The sequence below is a fragment of the Heloderma suspectum genome, chromosome 1 (genome assembly GCF_057233095.1).
Source record: "Heloderma suspectum isolate Gila_16-S chromosome 1, 16-S_ref, whole genome shotgun sequence".
In the NCBI taxonomy this organism is placed as follows: Eukaryota; Metazoa; Chordata; class Lepidosauria; order Squamata; family Helodermatidae; genus Heloderma; species Heloderma suspectum.
Genome location: NC_139458.1, coordinates 114779009 through 114801784, shown reverse-complemented (window position 1 = coordinate 114801784; position 22776 = coordinate 114779009). Strand labels below are relative to the sequence as shown.

General features: G+C 40.5%; 1 protein-coding gene across 4 annotated transcripts in view; it reads right to left on the bottom strand.

Moving 5' to 3' along the window:
* Positions 1 to 6744: 6744 nt before the first annotated feature.
* SBF2 (SET binding factor 2) overlaps positions 6745 to 22776 on the bottom strand; it is a 388549-nt gene continuing 372517 nt past the window's right edge. For all 4 annotated transcript variants that reach the window (XM_084854235.1, XM_084854251.1, XM_084854241.1 and 1 more), the window contains 6 exons: positions 21692 to 21925; positions 17675 to 17779; positions 13772 to 13965; positions 12979 to 13066; positions 9861 to 9992; positions 6745 to 8634 (listed from right to left, as the gene is read on the bottom strand). In XM_084854235.1, the coding sequence (XP_084710361.1) occupies positions 8536 to 8634; positions 9861 to 9992; positions 12979 to 13066; positions 13772 to 13965; positions 17675 to 17779; positions 21692 to 21925 (852 nt within the window). In that variant the 3' untranslated portion in view covers positions 6745 to 8535. The remainder of the gene's footprint in view (positions 8635 to 9860; positions 9993 to 12978; positions 13067 to 13771; positions 13966 to 17674; positions 17780 to 21691; positions 21926 to 22776) is intronic.

Below are 22776 nucleotides of genomic sequence, written 5' to 3'. Positions count from 1 at the left end.
GGTTGGTTTGAGGGAGATCCCATAAGAAACCCTTCTATGCATGCTGTGGTTGTGCTGACAAATTGGGATGTTTGTATTTCTATGGCAGGAATGTTTGGCAGTTTCTTGTTTGTATTTCTCTGCCAAGAATATTTGGATGTTTGTATTTCTGTTATAACTATTTGTTGACAATGTTTGGATGTTTGTATTTCTGTTTTATTTGTTAATATTTGAACTATTTTGCAGTCTTGTTGTCTTTCTGACCTGCCCCCCCCCTTAGGTGGCCATTTTGTGAGTAGCTACGCCCCCTACCATGGTGGCCATTTTGTGAGTAGCCATGCCTACATGGTGGCCATTTTGTCACTGGTGCCCATGGCACTTTGTCAGGATTCCAAATGTGCCCACAGGCAAGAAGGTTGGGACCCCTCCATAAAACATTATTATTACTATTAATAATAATAATAATAATAATAATAGTAGTAGTAGTAATAATAATATTATTCCCCGCCTTTTTCCCAATACTGGGACACAAGGCAGCTTATAAACATTCAAACATATACAATTAAAACATATGAAAATATACAAAAGTTAAAATATAATTAAACAACAATACAATTACAATTATATTACATTAAAACAGCATTTTAAAACAGCATTTTAGCAGCTTATCCTCAGGTTCCAACTATGACCCAAAGGCCTGCTGAAATAAGAATGTTTTAGCCTGCCTCTGGTAACACATCAAGGAGGGAGCCATCCTAGCCTCCCTGGGAAGGGCGTTCCACAGCTGTGGGACAGCCACTGAGAAGGCAGTCTCCTGGGTTCCCACCAAGCATGCCTGTGACAGTGGTGGGACTGAGAGAAGGGTCTCCCCAGAGGATCTCAGAACATGGGCAGGTTCATAAGGGAGGAATTAACAGGTAAGACTGCTTTTAGTCCCCCACCTGCAGCATATAGAGAAGCCCTAACATGCTGTATATTTCATTTTCATTTATTTAATTTCTATACCGCCCTGACCCTTGGGGGAGCATTTGTGGAAGTATCGGGGGTAGTGGGGAAAGGAGGGAGTGGGAAAGTCACCTTCCTCCCACCCCCTTCTGTAGGCAGATCTCTGGATCTAACCCACGGAGTATCTTCCAGTTCTATCGTTACGTGATTCCAAGTAGATTCTAAGTTGAATCCAGATTACTGGAAATGTGTCCAAATTCACAATTATATTTACATTTGGATCCTACCCTATCCCAAAGGCTCATATTTTAAACAATTGACCATATAAAAATGAAGTTGAGCCACAGTGCCCATGGGCCACACTTTGCATATCCAACCCCCTGTTCTGGGGTTGTCGTGTTGTGCGAACTCAGCGAGCGTCGGTTATGCAAGGCTTAACCCTAGAACAGACCATGCTTGTTTATGCAAGGGTTGTTTAACCCTCACATAGCCCATGCTTGCTGGATTCACATGACATGACAACCCCCAAGCGGGGGTTGGAAATACAAAGTGGCAGTCACATGCACCCTGCACACGCTGCAGCCTCACTGTGGGTTAAATAACTGTTATGTCATGCAAGCTGTGTCAAAATACAATCCTGCGTAAATGACACTGTGCATCCAGATATCTGATTAGACAAAAGTCTTTGGCAGGTCTGCTTATTAGCCATGCAAATAAAGCCTTAATGTGCTTCATAATATCTTTTAAAAGTAGGGGAAAGAACACAAAGCATGGAAGGATGATTCAACTAGGACAAAGGTAAAACTGTTTGAAGTTCACCAAATGAGAGCAGAGATGAACATTTGCACAACATTCTAGATAAACACTGTATTTTCGAATAATTGTACTGCACTGTCACACAGCGGCAACTTCTAAAATGGAATCTAATAATTGACAATGTTCTCATTTGGATGCTATATTAAGAATTAAATGCAACAGAGACCAGGGATGGAGGGTGGGACATGACAGTATTATGTTGCTGCTTAAGAATGTGGTCACAGAGCGAAACTTGGGATCATGTGTTAGCCAAATGTTTGGAAAGAAACGAACATCATGTGGCAGCAGGCCAGGTGGAAGGTGTGATAGTTATTCTCGGAATGGTCAGGGATTTTCAAAACTCTAGCTCAGCACTTCAACTCTCTGAGTGACCATTTGGTAGCCATAATCAGCCAACATACTTCCATGATTACTGTGGGTGCAATCACTTGCACTGAAGCCCAAGGATCCTGGAAGATAATGGTGCCTGGAACATAACGTATGTACATATACATGCTTATAATCATGAATGCTCTATATTAGTATAGCATGAGAAAAATTGTAGACACAAAATATGATGGCAAGGTTGAGCCTAAGCCCGTTGCTACATCTGCTAACTTTTAACATTTATTTATTGGAGTTTGATCTACAAATGTGGGATGCTGAAATCTGTTATTACATTGACCCCAGAGTTCTGTAGTGTGGGTCTGTTTATTCTTATTCCACTGTATTACAGACAATACTATTCTTGAGATGGGAAGAGGAAGTTGAATAGCATGATGCACTGTAAATGATTTCATCCCAGATGGAAAAGGTGTGTTCTACACGGTAGATGGTGTACTGAAGCTGTTGCAGCAGCATGCTAAATCTGGGCCTGTCTGAAAGCACTTAGACATGCATGTCTAGCTCTATACTTGAAGATTTGCAGCTGAATATGTGATCTGACCACTGAAAGCAGATCATTTTAAGTAATTCAAGGTGATACCAATATTCTAGCTGTAGAGTTTTGTCTGCAATTGAGCATTCACACATGAAAATCATCAGTTGATATCACAGTCAAATGATCAACATATATGTGTGAACTTGCCCTTAAGAGTACATTTAAACAAACATAACTTTCCCCCCATTAGCTTTGGCAGCTATGGCAATTATCTTTAGTGCTGTGCCAAAACCCCACCTGGCCTTTCACCACCTCTTCATTTTCCTGTGAAAGAGAGTTTTCTGCCTTACTTTGCAAAGATGTTGAGAATTTGAGAAATTTATCTGTATGCAGGGCATCAGGGCTTACTTTACTGTAAGATGGGGCTGTGAGGTGGTGGTGGTAGCACGTGCAGTCTTTATTTTACCATGTTTATCCTGTTCTGTCCTTGCAGCTGCTTGAGCTTTCTGAAAAGCCCCCTAGAGGACTTAAGTTAACCAGGACTTCCTCCTTTGGGGCTTTCCAGTGCAGCTGCCTGCTGAGTGTCTGAAAGCTCAGGGATCCCCCTCCTTCTTTTAAACCAAAAATGCCTCACTCAGTTTTCAGGCATTCAGTTTTAGCATGGAATTTTGTAAGAAAAGCACTGATGTCAATGCTTTTGGTAAGTGTTTTCTCATAGCCAATTAATACGACTGTTTTTCCAGTCATTCTCCACTGTCTCTAGTGATGTAAGATGTACGGGAGGCAAGAGGATGATGCCTCCCATATGGCTGCTGATACACCAAACATCACGACACAAGTTAGCACACTTCGTACACAAAAGATTTGGAAGTCTTTCTCTGTAAGGGTACAGGATACATTTGGAATATAATTCTCCGTTGTCACCAAATCATCGGTTGGGGCCAAAACAGACCTTTTTCAAACAGTGCCTTCCTGCACCTAGGCTACAATATCAATGTTAGGTCTAAGAGGGGCACAACTGCTTTCTCTTCCAAAAATGAATCCAAAGTTGGAAACAGTGGATCCCGAACTTAAAGATACTCTAAATAAAATAAATGTGAACCTCAGTAGTTCTTTCCAGCTGAAAGTGTGAAGAAGATTCTTTGACCCAGTTCACATGGAGTGGTGGCAAATCATGGGTTAATCAACCCATGACTTGCTGCCATTACATATTAACAGCCCCACTGAGTGCCCTGACACTTCACCACCACCACCACCACCATCAGCTTCCGCCATGACCATCACAGCTATGTAAAGGCAGTTCCATGCATTGTGAGTCTCTTTCCTCATCACAGACCTCTGTTTGGTTCTTCCCACACATGCATTGCTATAATATGGGATTTGGATGAGCAATGCATAAAAATCCCTTTTTGCTTTCTAGAGTAGTCTTCCAGGTTTTTAAACCATCGGCACAGAAAGATGATTCTTGATCGCCCTACTCTGTATTTATTCTGCAAGGTTGGCAGAAAACCTCCTGGAAATATAGTATTCCAACCAGGGGTGCCCAGTATATCAGTTACTGTTAAAGCATTGCTTTCTTACCTCCAGTGCTGGTATTTTGTATAGCTGGGGAGATACATGATGTAGCATATGTGCTTCCTAGGTCCTCTGGGTATTTGGGGATAATGTCCCTATGAATTTGCTCCTTAGAATGATCATTTACTATGTCCATACTGGCCTAGGACTGTGCAACAGAGCAGAAAGGTAGTTGCTGAGAAGCATGGTTATTGGAAGTCTATTCATATTGGAAACTAAAATGGAAAATACATTTGAAAACATTCAAGTTATCAGAGAAATACAATGTGAACTGTGAGAATAATGTGCAAACAAAAAATGTAGTTCTGAAAAACTGAAAACCGTTTCCATGGCCAAACTGAAAGAGCCCCACAGTAGTCTGGATAAGGAGTGCCCAAGAAATGTAACCTTTACTAGGAGAGCCCAAATGCAGCCTATAGACTCTATAGAGCAACTCAACGAATCTTCAGGGAAATGAAATATTTTTAAGCTAAGAGGATACTATTCCGGCAGTGTGGCATAGTGCCACCTGCCGCTACCGTTCTGCCATCTTCCTCGTTCCTTCTATCCCTGGTATGAAATAGGAGTTCCACTCAAAATAATAATCCAACCATTCTTTCTCTTCCAGGATCTGAAACCCTGTGACAAAGGGATCTGGATTATATAACACTTCCTCCCCTCCCTGACCATCCCTGGAGAAGGAGGGGAAAACTCCCTCCTCCTATCACACGTCATTGGCTGAGTGATAGCAGGCTCACCCAGCCATAATTTCCCTTGTGTCTTCTCTTTTGGCTCTGTTCTGCAGAGCTTCCCTGACTCTTGCTCCTCCCCGATCCCAGCCAGGATTTTTTCCCTCCTTGTCAGGCACTCTCAATGCAACTGTTGGGTTCCTGGCTCATTTGCAATGGTACATGGATCAGGCTTACTGACCACAGCTGGCCACTGCAGTTGGAAAGCTTGTCCCATCACACTGCTGTGAGTGAGCCAGGAATGCAGCAGTCATGCTGCGTAGAGCAGCAGCTGACAAAAAGAAAAACTTTGCCACCTTGTAAGTAGTGAGCAAGCAGAGGGTGGGGCCAGAGGCTTCCTGGCTGGGGCCTCACCATATCTGACCCCAAGGTGGCTATGGGCCTAGCTGTACCCCCACATAATTCTTTCAAGCAGCATGAGCAGCATATGAAATGTGCCTTAAGGGACCCTTTATGTGGCTAGGATTAAGTAAACAAATGTAGTTGTGTGTCCTACAAGCACCAATATCCCTGAATGTGCAAAAAAGGGGGCGGGGCAGGGAGTTGAGAAATCTCTCTGGAATTGTGAAGTTGCAGATCACTGTGCATGATGAGAAAAATAAAAAACTAGAAAGCCAATTAATGGGTGAATGATGAGTTTTTCAAAAACTTGTACAAGAGGAGGAGGGGCAGCGGGATAATATTTGGTACGTAGGAGATCGTGAAACATTTGAACACTAGAAAGACTGCAACATAGGTACTAAGTTTACCATAAGATTATCATAAGATACTAACTTGCATGTTAAGATGCCCAGTACGAATTCAGATGGGAACTGGTTGTGGTCCACACAATTTACTTGCACTATTTTTTTATAGCAATTACACAAAAAACAGATGCTGCAACCATGCTGGTAATATACAAGGAATTTGGTGGTATTTAAATGTAATAATGGAGGGCATATCTGAGTATCTATTTGCAAGATTTATATAACCCTCTATATCAAGATTCCTGATTGGTGAACAATAAAAGAATGTTGGCTCTGTAATGTAACAAAGTGCTTAGTTTCTGATCAAGAGAGCAAGTATATTATACCCCATGAGAACGTTTGTTAACCAACCATTTCTCTTCAGGAAAACAAACTACTGTCAGCTATATCTAAGCCTTCCTATGGCGGTTCCAGTGATAACAGACTTGAATAATCAACTACTGTTGAGTACATAATTTGTATATTGTAACCATATTCACGTTGAATACATTTTTTATTTATTCAGTCAACACAGAATAAAACACAACTTAACTTTTCTGAGTAGTTAATAACAGTGATATGGCTAGTCTGTGATATTCATGGAATATTTTGAGTGTAACAGTGAAAAATAGACTTAAGAAGAGTTTCTCGCATGGAAGATGGCACTTGCCTGTACTAAAATATGAATTTTATTACAGGGTAATTTGGGATATAATTTAATTGTACAATTAGATGTGATATATTTATTGTACTATACCACTGGGTAGAGTAATGATGGAATGTTTTCTTATGAAGTATGTTTATTACAAGTTAGTTAGCATACACTAGCTATGTAACATACATAAAATAAAACTGCCCAGTTACAACCATATAAATGTACATTTTTAAACAACCTTAAAAAAAAGAGGATCATTTTTATACAAAGTACACGTAAAAGTACTTCATATACAAAGAAAAGTACAAGAATGTGCAACCACCATTTTTCACGTGTGGTGGCTTATTAGCTGAAAATGCTAAAAAAATCCTTCATTCCTTTGTTTTTTGGTTTGGAATGCCAAATGTATTAAAAAACAGATGCGTTTCCTATTCTGTGTACAATGTGAAATCTGTATTCACCATTTACTAGAAAAAATAGAAAAAGTAGTGGTTTTTTTTTTTTAAGGTAAACAATTTCAGTAACTGAAATCTTATAAATGAAATCAGTTTGGTTAGTTGATACTGGCCTGGTTCACATATAATGCTCAACCATGGTTTAGCATTACAAGGACGACCCACAATGAGCCTTGGCTCCTGTGCTCCCACTTCTACTCCTTCTCCAGTGTGGCTCTAAGGAGGAGACTGGAAGCTTCTGTTTTAGTTTTAAACTAACCATAATTTACTGTTTTGTCTAAACCCTAAACTGTAGCTTATCTTAACTATGGTTAGTGAAAACAAGCCAGCTTCATAAACTATGGTTTGTTTCCACTAACCATAGTGAAAACTAATCACGGTTTGTCCGGGTTTGGCTATCACAACAAACTGGGGTTAGTCTAAAATAAAGGTGAGAGCTTCCAAACTCCTGCTTACAGCCACACTGGAGGGGGAGGAGCCCAAGGCTCACTGCCACTTGTCCTTGTAACACTAAACTATGGTTTAGCATTACATGCAAATGCAGCCATTAAGTTACAAGCAATATTACTAAACACTAGAAAATACTGACTAGTATATACAAACTCTGACATATTAGTTTGATATTTAACATATTAGTATTTAAAACAAAAACATGACATTTTAGCTATCTAGAGACGCCACACTCAAAAGTCATCACAGATTGCAGCAAGTGAAACTTGTATTAATTTTGGATTGCAAAAAACACACAACATTCCTCAAAGATTTTTAAGATGAACAAACACAATGTTAGCAAATGTAAAAAAATCTAAAAACATTCTTCCAATTCATGTGCAAAAATGTTTTTGAAGTATCAAATCACACTATATTAAGCCCAATTATGTACATATCCATTATCTGTAATTGCTGTTATCTAGCTAGCATTTTGCTATAAATAATTTACTTCTGTCCTTCAAAATGTCTGTTTTCAAGGATTTCAGTGCAAGTGTTTGTTTTGTTTAGTGCATTTATCATTGTGTTATTTCATTTTTCAATGAGCAGAACAGCACACAATATACAACTTTTATATTTCTTAGGCTTTTCTCCTACCCATTTCTGATTTATAACAGTTTTTTTTTCTCTTCTGTTTTATTTTTATTTCCATTGATCTACTGCAACAGGTAAAGAGAATACAAACTTTACAAACTATTCTTTAATTAACTGGTAGAAAAATGGCAAGATATTTCTCGAGACAAAAATACCAGAGAGCAAATAGCAGAAAAGAAATAATTTCTTAACTTTTTTTTGGTGTCTAGAATTTAAGTGCCTAAACACTCTCAGTAATGTATATTTATAGGCTTCCAAACATGCAGGTTTTGAAGACTTAAATAATGCTCTCCCAGAAAAAGCTACTAGATGAAAATGGACTCCTTTTTCTGAAACAGGAAAACTAGGTGGAAAATAGAGTATTTGTGTGGAGGAAACTGTTCACAATTATTTGTATGGAATATTCCTGTGTTTAGAAAAAGAACAGTTCTAAGATAATAGCATATCCAGGGTAATACTGCCAGATTACCTAGCTTGGAACTGTATTGAAGATGAACATTTTCCAGGCAAAGTGGTTAATGATTTTAAGTGGCCTCCATATGGAGAACGAGTCATTATATAGGTAAACTTAAGGAAAGACAAAGTTCTGAGCAACGTTAAGGCTGAAATATAAGGCTCAAAGAGCTGCAATAACAATTCTTCTCACAATCAAAAGTTACTTGTGCATACTGAAAGCGTTTCCTTTCTGCTGTTGGCAGCAAAATGAGATTCCTTATTATGCATCCGATATGCAACTCTGTATCCTGTCCATCCATTGCTGGGCACTCTGTGCATCTTGGGCACAGAAATTGTATACACGTTTACTTGTCTTCAGCTACAAAAAAATGAAAATGAAAAGATAATGAAATTATGTCCTTACAGTGCACTCAATTTTTGCATCATTTAGAGAGTATTATGGCCACATTTTATACAGCACACGAATATGCCTTCCAGTGATAAACTGTACTGTTTGAAAGGGAGACCCATATCTGGAAACACATAGTGGCCATGCACAGAGGATCTGCAGCCAAATCATGGTTCCCCAGTGTATATCCACTGCATGCTCCAATGTGTTTACAAATATGCATTTCCTCTCCTGCATTATGGAGTTTACCAGGAGACATGCAGTGGACAAATGGTAAACTCATCCACTGAAAAGAGAGTGAAATGGGATCCTTAAATACACTGGAGTTGCATTCATTGTCTGACTTAAAGACAAGAACATGTACATCATTTCTTCAACAGTTTTTAATAATGGCAGGATTTGATACTACTTGTGATAACCCTTGCACTTCCTTATACTTCATTTTCTCAGCAAAATGTTACTCTATTCCTTTTCAACTTTTTGAGTGTGCTGGGTCTAGCAACTTGAAAGCAGTATGCACCAAGGCCCAGTTACACCACGTTTCAATCCAAAGGCAGAGGAATTCCAAGCAAAACCCTTACAATATATTTTTAAATGGTTACATTCCAAAATCTTAAAACTTTTGGATGTAGAGGGCTCCCCTACCTCTGCTCCTGTGCTTACAATGTTCCACAGATATTTGTAAACACATTTATTCCTGTAGGCTCTTTCCCCAGATAAGGGGTAGAAGGAATGTGGAAATCCAGGATATCATGCACATGCCTGTGTCACGTTACGTTGCATGTGCAATGGGTGAGTCTGTCTATGCAGGCTCCCCATCCTGCCATATGTAATTTCTACTTGGGGGTCAGGAAAAATATTTTAGGCATTTCTGCCTTATGCTCCCAACATGATAGTATATGATGAAAGATCTGCATCATGTTGAATCTGATAGCAGTGCACTCTCTTATCAGCACTCAAGGCTAAAACCAATATGCATCAATCAGATCAGAGCACTGCTTAGCAGCAGACAACAGTGTTGTTTTATCTATTAAAAACAAAGTAAAAGAAAACACATGCTTGTTAGTTGAGCAGGCCAGGAATGTGATATGGCTAGCGCTGCCAGATAAATGCTTCAAAAATATGGAGTAAAGTTAGTGAGTCTGTGAGTGGGTACCAGTATGAAGCAGTCCAAGGACTGTGACCAATACACTTACATCAAAGAATGCTCTCTCACTAGCATGCTTTGGAGCACCAATAGTTGGTGAAGCAGCTATTATACTTTCTACTTCTGCAAGGTCAATATGGCCCTTACAGCACGTGTCCTCCACAGAATCATAATATCTTAGCTAGGGGAAAAAAGGAAAAGAAAATAATTATTTCATGTATTATGAAGAGCAATAATAGATGTACATTTGGGAATCTGCCACTTAATTATCATAGCATTTGCAGAGGTATTGGACAGGGTGCAATTTACAATGATCTCAGAGGGAAGTTTTATTTTGTATATGGGCAATTTCCATTGGAAAGGCTGCATATAAATTCTGTAAATAAATATATTGTAAATAAAGAGAATCATAGAATCATAGAATAGATAGAATAGTAGGGTTGGAAGGGGCCTACAAGACCATCGAGTCCAACCCCCTGCTCAATGCAGGAATCCAAGTCAGAGCATCCCTGACAGATGGCTGTCCAGCCTCATCTTGAATGCCTCCAGTGTGGGAGAGCCCACTACCTCCCCAGGTAATTGGTTCCATTGTCGTACTGCTCTAACAGTCAGGAAGTTTCTCCTGATGTTCAGCCGGAATCTGGCTTCCTGTAACTTGAGCCCATTATTCCATGTCCTCATTCTGGCATGATCAAGAAGAGATCCTGGCCTTCCTCTCTGTGACAACCTTTCAAGTCCTTGAAGAGCGCGATCATATCTCCCCTCAGTCTTCTCTTCTCAAGGCTAAACATGCCCAGTTCTTTCAGTCTCTCTTCACAGGGCTTTGTTTCCAGTCTCCTGATCATCTCTGTTGCCCTCCTCTGAACCCTCTCCAGTTTGTCTGCATCCTTCTTAAAGTGCGGTGCCCAGAACTGGACACAGTACTGCAGATGAGGCCTAACCATTGCTGAGTAGAGGGGAACTAGTACTTCCTGGGATTTGGAAGCTATGCTTCTATTAATGCAGCTCCAAATAGCATTTGCCTTTTTTGCAGCCACATCACTTGTTCAGCTTGTGATTGACAACAATTCCAAGATCCTTCTCGCTTGTAGTGTTGTTGAGCCACGTATCCCCTATTTTGTAACTGTGCACTTAGTTTCTTTTTCCTAGGTGCAAAACTTGGCATTTATCCCTATTAAAGTTCATTCTGTTTTTTGCCCAGAGCTCCAGTCTATCCAGATCACTTTGAATTTTGTTTCTGTCTTCCAAAGTATTAGCTATCCCACCCAATTTTGTGTCATCTGCACATCCCTTGCACCTCCTCATCCAAGTCATTAATAAAAATGTAGAAGAGCACTGGGCCTAGGACTGAGCCCTGCGGTATCTCACTCGTTACCTCTCCCCAGTTTGAGAAGATCCCATTGATAAGCATTCTTTGAGTCCAATTCTGTAGCCAACTGTGGATCCACCTGATCATTGTTTCATCTAGCCCACTTTGAGCTAGTTTGCTCATCAGGATATCATGGGGCACTTTGTCGAAAGCTTTACTGAAGTCGAGGTATATGATGTCCACAGCATTCCCACAGTCCACCAGGGAGGTTACTTGATCAAAAAATGAGATCAGATTTGTCTGGCAGGATTTGTTCTCGGCAAATCCATGTTGGCTTCGAGTAATCACTGCATTGTTTTCAAGGTGCTTACAGATGGATTGCTTTATCATCTGCTCCAGACTTTTCCCAGGGATTGATGTCAGACTGACTAGTCTGTAGTTCCCAGGTTCCTCCTTTTTACCCTTTCTGAAGATAGGGACAACATCAGGCCTCCTCCATTCATCTGGCACTTCACTCGTCCTCCATGGTTTCTCAAAGAGTGGTTCTGACAGTGGTTCTGAGAGTTCTTCTGACAGTTCCTTTATTACTCTAGGGTGCAGTTCATCTGGCCCTGGAGATTGGAACTAATTCAAAGTAATTAGGTGTTCCTTGACCATATACCTATCAATCTCAAGCTGCAATCCTGCCCCTTCAGCCTGTACTTCGCCTTTGCCAGAGGATCATAGACCCTCTTTTGGGAGAAGACTGAGCCAAAGTAGGAATTGAGCACTTCTGCCTCCTCTTTGTCATCCGTTATCATTTTGCCATCCTTATTTAATAGCTGAACCATGATTTCTTTCCTCTGTCTTTTACTATACATGTAACTGAAGAAAGCTTTTTTGTTGCTTTTAGCATCCCTCACTAACCTCAGCTTGTCCTCAGCTTCAGCCTTCCTGACACAATCCCTGCAATTCTGTGCTACCTTCCTGTACTCTTCCTTTGTTGCTTGGCCTTCCTTCCACTTCCTATATGTGTACTTTTTTGTTTTCAGGTCATCTTTGGACTGTAAGGATTGTTTAAGTCCGTTTAACATACTTCAGCACAAGAATACACAAAACTGAAAGTATGCACATCCTCAAAAATCCTTGTGCAGAAAGGGGACTGCACGGATATACCCCCAAAATTTAAGCAATGCCAGGATCACTGAATTACTCTTTTTGGGAAGGGCATTCAGCAAAGTGTACATGTCAACCCAAAACTTGGCCTTGATTAGAAATAAATAAATAAAGTTCCTGGATTTCCTATAAAGTCAACACAGCTCTGCAGCAGACATTACATAATAAATATAAACTAGGCAGTTGTGATAAACTAAGAAGCTATATAATGGGTGATAAAGATTAACTATATTATGAGTTATCCATGCATAATTAGCTTGCAGAATTTGTGGTGCTCAGAGGCAGTATACCTCTGATAATCAGATGCCAGGAACAACCAATAGGGAATTCATCTTATTTCAATCTTTGTCTAAAGATATTATAAATCCTACCTAATTAAAGCTTTTTTTTGCATTGTTTAAGAAAAATATCTGCAAAATAACCCTTTTCTCCTCATGCCGTCATTAACTGCATTTCATGTAATCATCGCTTTACATGATTCACAAGCCTACTCATATTTAAAAAATGGGTGAAATCCAATTGTGTTCTTCCACCAATGGCATGGCATCTGCCAGCTAAGTGGACTCCCCTCCCCCCTGCAGGCCCCAAATCTGCTTTGGAGGAGACCCTCTGGAGCGATTTGGGGGTGTATGCGGGGCTGCATGCGGAAGACAGTTCTGTTGCACGAGCAGAAGTTCGCTCTTGGCTCATTGGCATATTTTACCTGGTGTTTGGTAACATCCAGCACAAACCAACGAGGCTTCCAACCCTTTAGCAAAGCTCCTCTTTTGTACAGTGTACCTTCAAATGACCTTAAAGAAAAGGACATATATATGCATCTTACTCTAAGCTATAATTCACATATTCCATTAAATCCACTCAATATAAATATAAAGAATCAGTATTATATTCCCAAGGAAATTTATCTATACATTTCTCTATTTTCTCAATACAAAAGGAATATTGTTTGCCTCACTGTCATTGCATCTGTTTAACATAGCAGCATGATCAATGTACATGCCTCTGTAAATTAGGCATGAGGTCCATGTGACTCATGGACAGGAACTGAGTTGCTTCAAGTGTTTTATTTATTTGACAAGAGGACTGTTTGTATTGTGTGTCAGAGTGTAGTAATTATTCAATCTCTATTTACAGTCGTAATGCAATTAGCATCTCGCCTCTAAATAACCAAATTAAGCTGAAAATGAAAAGGCAATTTTAATAAAAGCATAAACATCTCTGGGGAAAGCTTTTCCTCTGTGTGCCCAACATTTATCAAAAATTCCTCTGGAAGAAAAATGCAATAAGTTAAGTAAGTAAGTAAAGCAAATAAATGTAAAAATGTAGCAAATATCTCTTAGAAAGAGAGACAGTAGGTATTTATTCTGGCTTTTTATTTTGGATAGTTGCACTATGTTATTACCCTAGGTGAGCTGTAATTTGAAATATTAGATTAAGAAATCCACCTCTTGGCTGAAAAAGAGAGCTTTATGTAGTACTCTGAGCACTCAGTTTACCTGTTTTCATCATTCTTTGATGTGAATTGATTGTATAATGTAGTTACTCTCCTTTCCACACCATTGGAGGGCGAGATGTTGGCATTTTGTTCTTCACCCAATCCGCTGTCCGGTAGATGCAACAAAGCCCTCTTTTGATAGGAATGCAGATTGGCAGACATTATTGCTGAAGTGCCAGATGGATGTCTCCGATGCTTTAAAAAGTAAAATAAAATGTCAAGACTTCTAACTAGGGGGTTAGCTCCAAACACAGCACCTTTCTAAACTGGGACTACTGGCTGCATTAAATCAGAACTGTAGTGATCATTAAAATCTCTTTAGGCAAGGGCACAATAACAAATCCACAGGTTGAATTAAAAGCTTAGCAAACCAAATTGCTATGGCTGACCTCATGAGATTATTCTTCATGCAATTTGTGTGTGTGTGTGTGAGTGTAGCACTATAGATATTGTTTGGAAACATTTAATTAAAGAACAATCTTGTAAATAACAAAGGTATGTTTTACTCTCTTTAAGAAAATATTCAAAGAATCCGTTAAAAACATATTTGGTTTTGTGCTAAGTGGTTAATGAGCAAAGTAAATAATTTGTCCCTAGCAATTAATTTAGTTAGCACACATAGTGACTCAAATGAAGTCTGGGAAAAATGCAGCCCTATGCATGTTTAGACAGAACCCCTTCAATTCTCAGCCATTCCCCAACATGCATAGGATTACACCCTGAGTTAATTAAAATAGCATATAGCTAGTTTGTTTCTATTCAAATAAGTCTAATTAATTATACTTATGCATGACATTACCATGTTTGAACGTCTTTCTGTCTAGTGGCATTGTGTGAACAGGTGTGTCATGTACAAAATACAGAGGTGAAACAAATGTCATCTGGACAATGTTAATGTGGATAGGGTAAAAGATGAAGTCCTAGTCAGGACTGGAGATGAGGAAGGGGTTGTGTGAGAGTAGACAGAGAAGAGCAGTGACTCTGCGGTGGACGAGGAATGGTGTGCCAAAGAAATGGGATTTAGAAAATGGCTTGAAGAACAGAGAAGGGAGCTGTTGCAGGTACATACAGAGCGACATGGAAAGTGGCAGAAGAACAAGAAGGATGGATGAGTTCCCACCAAGTGAAGGTAGCAGGAAGGGGAAATAAAGAGGACAGCTTTAAAAGTTAGGAATAGGAGCGTGAGGTAGATGCCAAAGGTGAGGGGGAACCTGCACGCCCTGCTGTGATCAGTGACAATGGAGATTTTTTTTTTTAGCAAAGGTATATCAAATGACTGAAAGGGGGAGTAGTGACAACTAGGAAAGCCAGTAAGGGAGAAAGGTGAAGACAAGATGGTTACTGCACAGGAAGGTGAGGAAATGAGAGGGTAGTTACTGAAGTTGCTGAAACAGAAAAAGAAGCAAGAGCGTGTGTGGAAGATTACCCCAAACACACCTATCAAACAGGCCCAGATGGGACGCCGGTATCACTGACTACAAAAGAGAAGTATAGGTGAGGACAGAGTTATACATGATAGGAAACTTGGTTGTCGCTGGTTTGTGAGGATGGGAAGATATCATACACCTAGAAATGTGCAGGCATTAGACAAAAGGAGAAAGATCAGGAGAAAAAGGTAGACTGACATAAAGGTGGTGGTTGAAGCCATAAGTGTAAACTAATAGGTAGAGTGGTGAATGTGGTTATACTTCAAGGCACTGGGTATAGATAAAGTGAGGTGTCTAATTGTTCATATTTCGGCTAATTTGTTGAAATTTTTCATTTTCTTGCTTTTTGTTTGAGGAGTAATTCATACCTTCTGTATTTAAAGTGTACCTGGATATAATGGCTTAGATCTAGGCTTGTACAAATGGAAAGCTGCTCATGCAACGGCAGTTTCCTGCCCCCTACTTCCTTACTGCAGCCCCTCTGCACATCTCCCCCAGGGAGCCACTCCCGATGATCCCCCAATGCATGGTGTTTCCACTTGATTTTTGCCAGTTCCACCTTCCCACTGTAACCACCCTTTTCCCATCCCACACTGTTCCAGGAGGTCCAAGAACAGCTTTTGGGGACGTATGCTCAGGGGCTGCAGTGAAAAGGAGAGCGTGGAAAAACCACCAGTGCGTAACTAGCCTTCCAGTTCTGCAAGTCGGGATTCAAGCCAATATATCCTGTTTTAGAAGGGATCATTAGTGGCTGATAAAAAAAAAACCCTAAGTGAAAAATTAAAAAATACAGTTGGGGGATGGGGGTGGGGAGCCCAAATTATTTTAATGTGTATTATTTACACAATTGGAATTGCTCATATTTGGAAGCAAAGTAAAAAATAGATTAATTTCCTTGCTGTTCAGCTATGAAAATGTGTATGCTATTTTGCCTTAAGAAGCTAAGGCTGCAATCATATACGTCTGTCTGTCTTTCGTCATTTAAGCTGCTTCTATACCACTTGACATCCCAGGATTTCCAAGCAGTGTACATAAAAACACATGCAATACAATATAAAAAACAATATAGAAACAGTATAAAACAACAAATACCTTAAAAACATTACAACGAAGCAGTCAAACAGAACAATATCATGACTGATTACAGGTCAGGGAAAGCTTGAGTGAACAGATGCATTTTCCAGAGGCATTTGAAGCTCACCACAGTTTCCACCTCTTGAACCTCACATGGGAGAGTGCTCCAGAGGGTGGGCGCCACTATGGAGAAGGAATTACTTATGTGCCATTATCTAACGGCACACTGTTGGTTTTGAAACAACCATCAAGACCTCCCCAGTAGATCTCAGGGGCTGATTTGGCATATATGGGGAAGGCAGTCAGCTAGGTATCCTGGCCCCGAGTTGTTTAGGGCTTTGAATGTCAACAACAAAACTTTGACAGTAGCCAACAGGAAGTCAGTGCAGTTCTTTTAACATAGTGTAATGTGTATACCTAGGTGCTCCATTGAGCACCTTAGCTCTTATTCTGTAGTAACTGCAGCTTCTGAACCAGGAACAAGGGTAACCCCTCACAGACTGTATTAAACTAGTCTAATCGTGAGGTTGCCAGTGCATGGATCACCATGGCTAGGCTATCCCTATCCAGGAATGGGTATAGGTGGCCTACCAACCAAACTTGATAAGGGCTGCTCCAGGTCACTGAGGTCACTGGGCCTCCAATGTCAAGGATGGATCCAGTAGCATCCCTCAAACTATGTACCTGCTCTTTCAGAGAGTGTGCAACCCCATCCAGGACAAGTAAACACCCCAGCTCCTGCAACTGGGCATCGCCTACTTGCCCAGAGTTGGGTGAAATCAGCATACTGGTGACACATTGCTCCAAATCTCCTACTGACCACTCCCAACAGCTTCATATAGATATTAAATTGACTGGGGGAAAAATAGTGCCCTGTGGCACCCCATGGTTCAACTGCCAGGGGGCCGAGGCCAGTCAACCCTATATTATTCTCTGGAGTTGACCCCGTAAGTAAGAGCTGAACTACTGTAAAACAGTGTCTCCAACTCATTGGAGGCAAAACTGGAGGATACCATGGTCAATAGTATCAAAACCCGATGAGAGATTGAGAAGAACTAACAGGGTCACACTCCCCCATCCTTCTCCCAATAAAGGTCATCCATAAGGGCGACCAAAGCTGATTCTGTACCAAAAACTGGGCCTGAACCCAGACTGGAATGGGTTACCCAAGGATAAGACCAGTTGAACCTAATGGGGCTGACTTCTGAGTAGACAGGTATAGGATTGTGCTGTAAGTTGCTTACAAAATTCATAAAATTCATCCACAAAAATAGTCAGTAACCTAAAAATACTACATTTACTTAAACAGGTGAAAATTCAATTTTAGCAAAGTGCTTCTGTCACTACTCTTGGGAACCTTTGTAGAAGAAATTACTTGTCTGAGGATGCCTTTCATCACTTACATTGTCCTGCCTTGTATCTTCTTTAACATTTACTTTGACTCTTTCCCACAATGGCTGCCATCTTTCTGGGCTTTGATTTAACTTGTTCTCCAGTCTTTCGATTTCCTGAAAAAATGCAAAGGTTTTTCCTGAGTTTAAATATTTCTGACTGTTTGTTTATCTCTTCAAACACAAAAGCTACAACCACTTGCCATAGTGGAATAATGATAAGGGCTGGATAGGTTTAAAAAAAAATATTTACAAAGTTCAGGTCCAATGCTATGACATCAGCATCCACACTGCCAAGATTAACATTTACCCTGTTCTGCAAGAAGCATTCCCAAACTGTAATACAAAAGGAAATGAAACAGAAAGGCTTATTTAGTATGTGTGCCAAACTGTAAGTTGTTCCTGTTGTGAAATTGGGGCAAGTGGATTCTTTTCTAGCTTCTTGTTAGGGCTGTTTCCTGTTAATAACATGATGGAAATTAAGAAAATTATATTCCTATATGTTCATTTGAGACAGAGGCTCATGTAACATACTCTATACACATGCCATATCAAACTGAACTTTTTTCATACCATTTTTTTGACATACATGCTTACTACTAACACTGAAACCAAAGCTGGGAGACCTCTTCGCCAATTATGAGAAGATATGCATGGACACCCTATGATAGGATAGCAGGGCTATCAGAAACCCAGTCCTAGGATCTGTGACTAACACCACAACCAAGTTCAGCTCCTTTAAAATTCATTACAATACTAAGAAGTCAGAACAGCTGTGTTCTTCATAGTGTAGTTTATAACCTTTGCCATGGAGATAATCTTTATTAAGCACTCTTAGGGAAAGTTCTGAGCTAAAATTACCACCCATGCCAGGGTCTTGAAATATAAGCCTCAGGGGCCCGATGGGGCCCTTAAGGGGTCTTCAATGTGGCTACTAAACCAGGGGTCTCCAATGCGCCACCTGTGGATACCACTATACCTGTCAGGGTTGGATCGGAGCCCATAGAGCCCCAAAGCAGTTCTGATTCTGAGGAAGAGATAGAAACTGTGGGAGAAGAACCCGCGCACTGTTCCAGAGGTGCCGCCGGACAGAGAGCCCCTCCCTGCTCACATTCCTGAGAGTGGTAGCGACCCTGGCAGGCAGGGGGAGGGACAACTGGAGCTTCGGGAAGCTAGGCGCCAGGACAAGCGGGAGATGGAGGGCGCTGAGAGGAAGCGCTCAGCCCGCTTGGCGCAACGTCAACAGCTGTGCCCCGATGCCCCACGGGAAAGGGGTGGACTTTCGCCTCCTAGCCCTCAAGTTCAGAGGCTTCCTGCCTTTTCCCTCCGAATGGAGACCAACTGATTTACTAAGGCTAGAAACCCCTGGTAGGCAGCTCTCTTAAGTTTCCCTCATTAGGCTCAGGCAGTTAGCATCTGTAAAAGTCATTAGGTTGAATAGAAATAAAGCCTTGGAAAAGAGCCCTATCGTCTGCGTGTTGATTCTGGCTACTTGAGAATTTCAGAAGGCAGCTCCTGACAGCACCTGTAAGGCCAGGCTGAGGTGCCCAACTAGCTATTTTCCAATTCACTTCTATGGGGGCAGGGGAAGAGACCTGCTTGTTGAGAAATAGCTGGAGGAGGGGGTGAGGTGCACCACCCACCAAGGACCCAGAAGGTCCTTGGTGAGGGTGAGCTTAGGCCCGCCTCCAGCTGATTTTTAGCAGGTGGACTTTTTTGCTTTCTATACAAGCCTATGGAGTGATTCCTCATAGGCATGTATAGGAGAAATTGCTCCATTCAGTTGCATGATGATGGGGAGAGAGAAAGAGGAGCCAGAGCCTGAGCCAGAGTGGGTAACACACACAGGGTGCACATTCATTTACACACACACACACGCACACAGAGAGAGAGAGAGAGAGAGAGAAGGGGATACTCCTAACAGTTTTGTGATTGCCCCCCCCCCCCATAGTCAATTTATGGTGGTGGCCAGAGCACTTTTTAAAAGTGCTGAATGTGCCTTTGGGCCCAAAAAGGTTTGGAGACCCCTGCAGTACACCACAACACACACATTCCTGATCCATCTTGAGGGTTATACAGGCAAGTGTTTGGCGACTGCTACTGCATGATGCCACAAAAAAGTAAGATATATGTAGTATATATGTATCTTGTTATCATATCATGCTATGAATGTTCAGAGAACAGATAACTTGTCAAAGCTTCAGGGGAGCTTTGACAAATATTTACTTAAGGTGTAACAAACATTTTTCAGTGAAAAATTATAGGCATCTGCTGAGTTCGGCCCTTCAGTTAATTTGAATGTCTGAAAATTGCTTTCCCCACACCAATTTCCACTCACAAAGCCTCTGGTGGATCAGCAGACGGATACAATTGGATACAACCCAAAGAACATGGTGTAAAGCACTTTATTGATCAAAGATATTCTATGAGAAAATGGCAGCAGTGTTCTATGGTTATGGAAAAGATTTGCTGTTTAAGTGTTGCTGATGTTAAGTTATTATAGCAAACAATAATAAAACAAACTACTTTAGCATTGGCTAATATTTTGTTACCTCAATTGAAGAAGGTTATATTTCTAGGAATTGGGAGTTCTGTTGTGAAACAATGTATCTTAACTCTTTAATAAAAATGGCTGCATTATCATTAAGCTTTGGATCTTTAGACGTAGCTTTGTAAATGGAAGGCATGTTGTGCTCACGGAAGAACTGCTTCCATGAATGCAACTCCCCCTCTGTGAACTCTGTGCTTCACACAGAGGAAAGTTAGGATCCAAGCCGGTATGTTCTAAAGTGAAGTGGGAGAAGTTCTAGGAACACTGAAGTTGTCAAAAACATCTGGTTGGAGCCAGTAGCTATTATGTTTCAAAACCACACATTTTATTTACGGCAAAATTACAGTTCTTTCTCCTAAATGAAGACGGATCATATGCTAAGAGAAAGGAAAGATCTGACTTCAAGCACATGAAGCCAAGAACATGGACTATTATTACAGGCTTATTCAGAATACATTTTCCATAGTAAGTTAGCACTGCTAAGAATAATAGCAAGCTGAAGATGTTTAGGTACAGAAACATCCATAAAATTCTAACAGATATTTGTTATGCATTTCTTCTTGCTTTAAAAAAGCAATTAATTCAGGAAAATGGCTTCCTATTTCTTATTATAAAACCCACTTTTAAAAGCAAAGCTTCCCAACATTTTTCTGTATTCAGTGCCCTTGACACTAATTCCTACAGTTTTTTTCAATGGAATTTATTATTCCCTGGAACATAGGAGGCATGATAACCACACTATATAGCAGCTCCACTTAGCTAAACAGATACCAAGCTTAAATGACGAAAACCACAGATACCAATATAGATCTGTTGTACATCAGGAACAGCTACAATTCCTTCCTGTGAATTGGTTCCAAATACACCAAATTAGGCATTTCATACTTAATCAAGACAATATCTCAACAAGCCCTTGTACCACACACAGACTCTGAAAAACCTGCACTTTCAATGGTTCTCGAAAGGGGATGACACACAAAATTTATTGTATCTTGCTAGATCATATGTACAGACAATTGGATATGTTGCAAATCAGTCTGGAAAACAGATATAGGTTACCTTATTTCAGAAAAGGAGTTCTCTTCCCATTGTGCTAAAATACTATCTCACTCTATTTCAGTTCAGGGAATCTTCTCTTTAAAAAAAATTGCATATGTGGTACCTGACACCAACAAGACTACTTCACATGTGCAGACTATGTGTTGGTGGGGACACCAGTCCATGGAATGTATGTCCACATGTGTTGGGACTTGTCTGGTGGTGACTAAATTTCCAGAATTTTTTTGTGAAATGTCTAAGATTACCCAACAGGACATTCAAATGTCTCTCACCCATTAATGTTATTTTGGTTGTGCTGTTATTGGTTCTTTTATGCATTTCTTTTTTTCTTGTAATCCCCCCCTTCTAAACGCTAATAAAACCATTTTTAAAAGGAACAGGACAGGAGTTGAATGGATATGTTAAACGTTTATACTCACATTTAATAGGCTGGTGATGGCATCAGGCTGCACTTTGTTAATATTGTCATAGCATGGCCAGACAATTTTCCTCTTGCTCTGGGAAGGTGACATGTCCATCTGATCGGGTTCATCCAAGGTACTACATTTTGTAGTTACCATGGTCCAGTCATATGATGGACCGCTGGCCAAGGTCTCCTCTGTGTAGTAATCCCACTTTTTCAGACTGGATATGTTTACATTTGGTTTTAGTATCTGCACAAAAGAATGCCAACAGATTATAAAGTGGACGGTGCTTCGCAGTATTATTGTCCTCTTTTCCCCCAAAGCCAAATGCTGTGCACTGCTTAGACTATTCTCCTCAACATAGCATGTCACAGGTAGGAACTGGAACTTTCAGGAATTGACCTCAATTTTTTTGAAATGTAATAGCAAGCAGCCTAAATTGGAAGACCAAGATAAATATTTAATCGATTATATCATAGGAAGTAATGAAACTGACTTTTCAGTTTTCCCATATAATTTCTAACCTTGGAAATCCCTCCCATTTTTCTCTCCTCAAATTCCATTTTCCAGCAGACTTTAGGCTCCTTGTCCATGTGGCAGACTAGTGGCCTTGCTCAGAATAGCTATTTTGAAATTATGTGACAAAAATACAGTGATACAAATTGGTGGGGTTACCATGGTATTTATATACTCAGAAACCTCACCAAAACATATCATATAAAAACTAAGCACATCTTTGTAGATATTTTGATCCACTCAAATAATATTCTGTGAAGTGAGGCAGTCGCTGACTACTGAACCCTCTGCACAGCGCCAGGACTGTACCCTTCTACTGGGATCATTAGCACAGCTGTTTTTACAGTTGTAATTCAATTCAAGCAGAGGAATTTAAGACAGAAGTATTGAAGTGAGACAGGACAACTGTCAGTCAGAGATGCTTTAAACTGGATTCCTGCACTGAGAAGGGGTTGGATTCCATCACCTAAATGGCCCCAATCCAGCTCTATGATTCTATGAAATCCCAACATTATAGCATGAGAGTACCACTTAAGCTGATGTAACAGTGCTAGGGCCTGATCCCATCAATCGCTCTGCCAGGC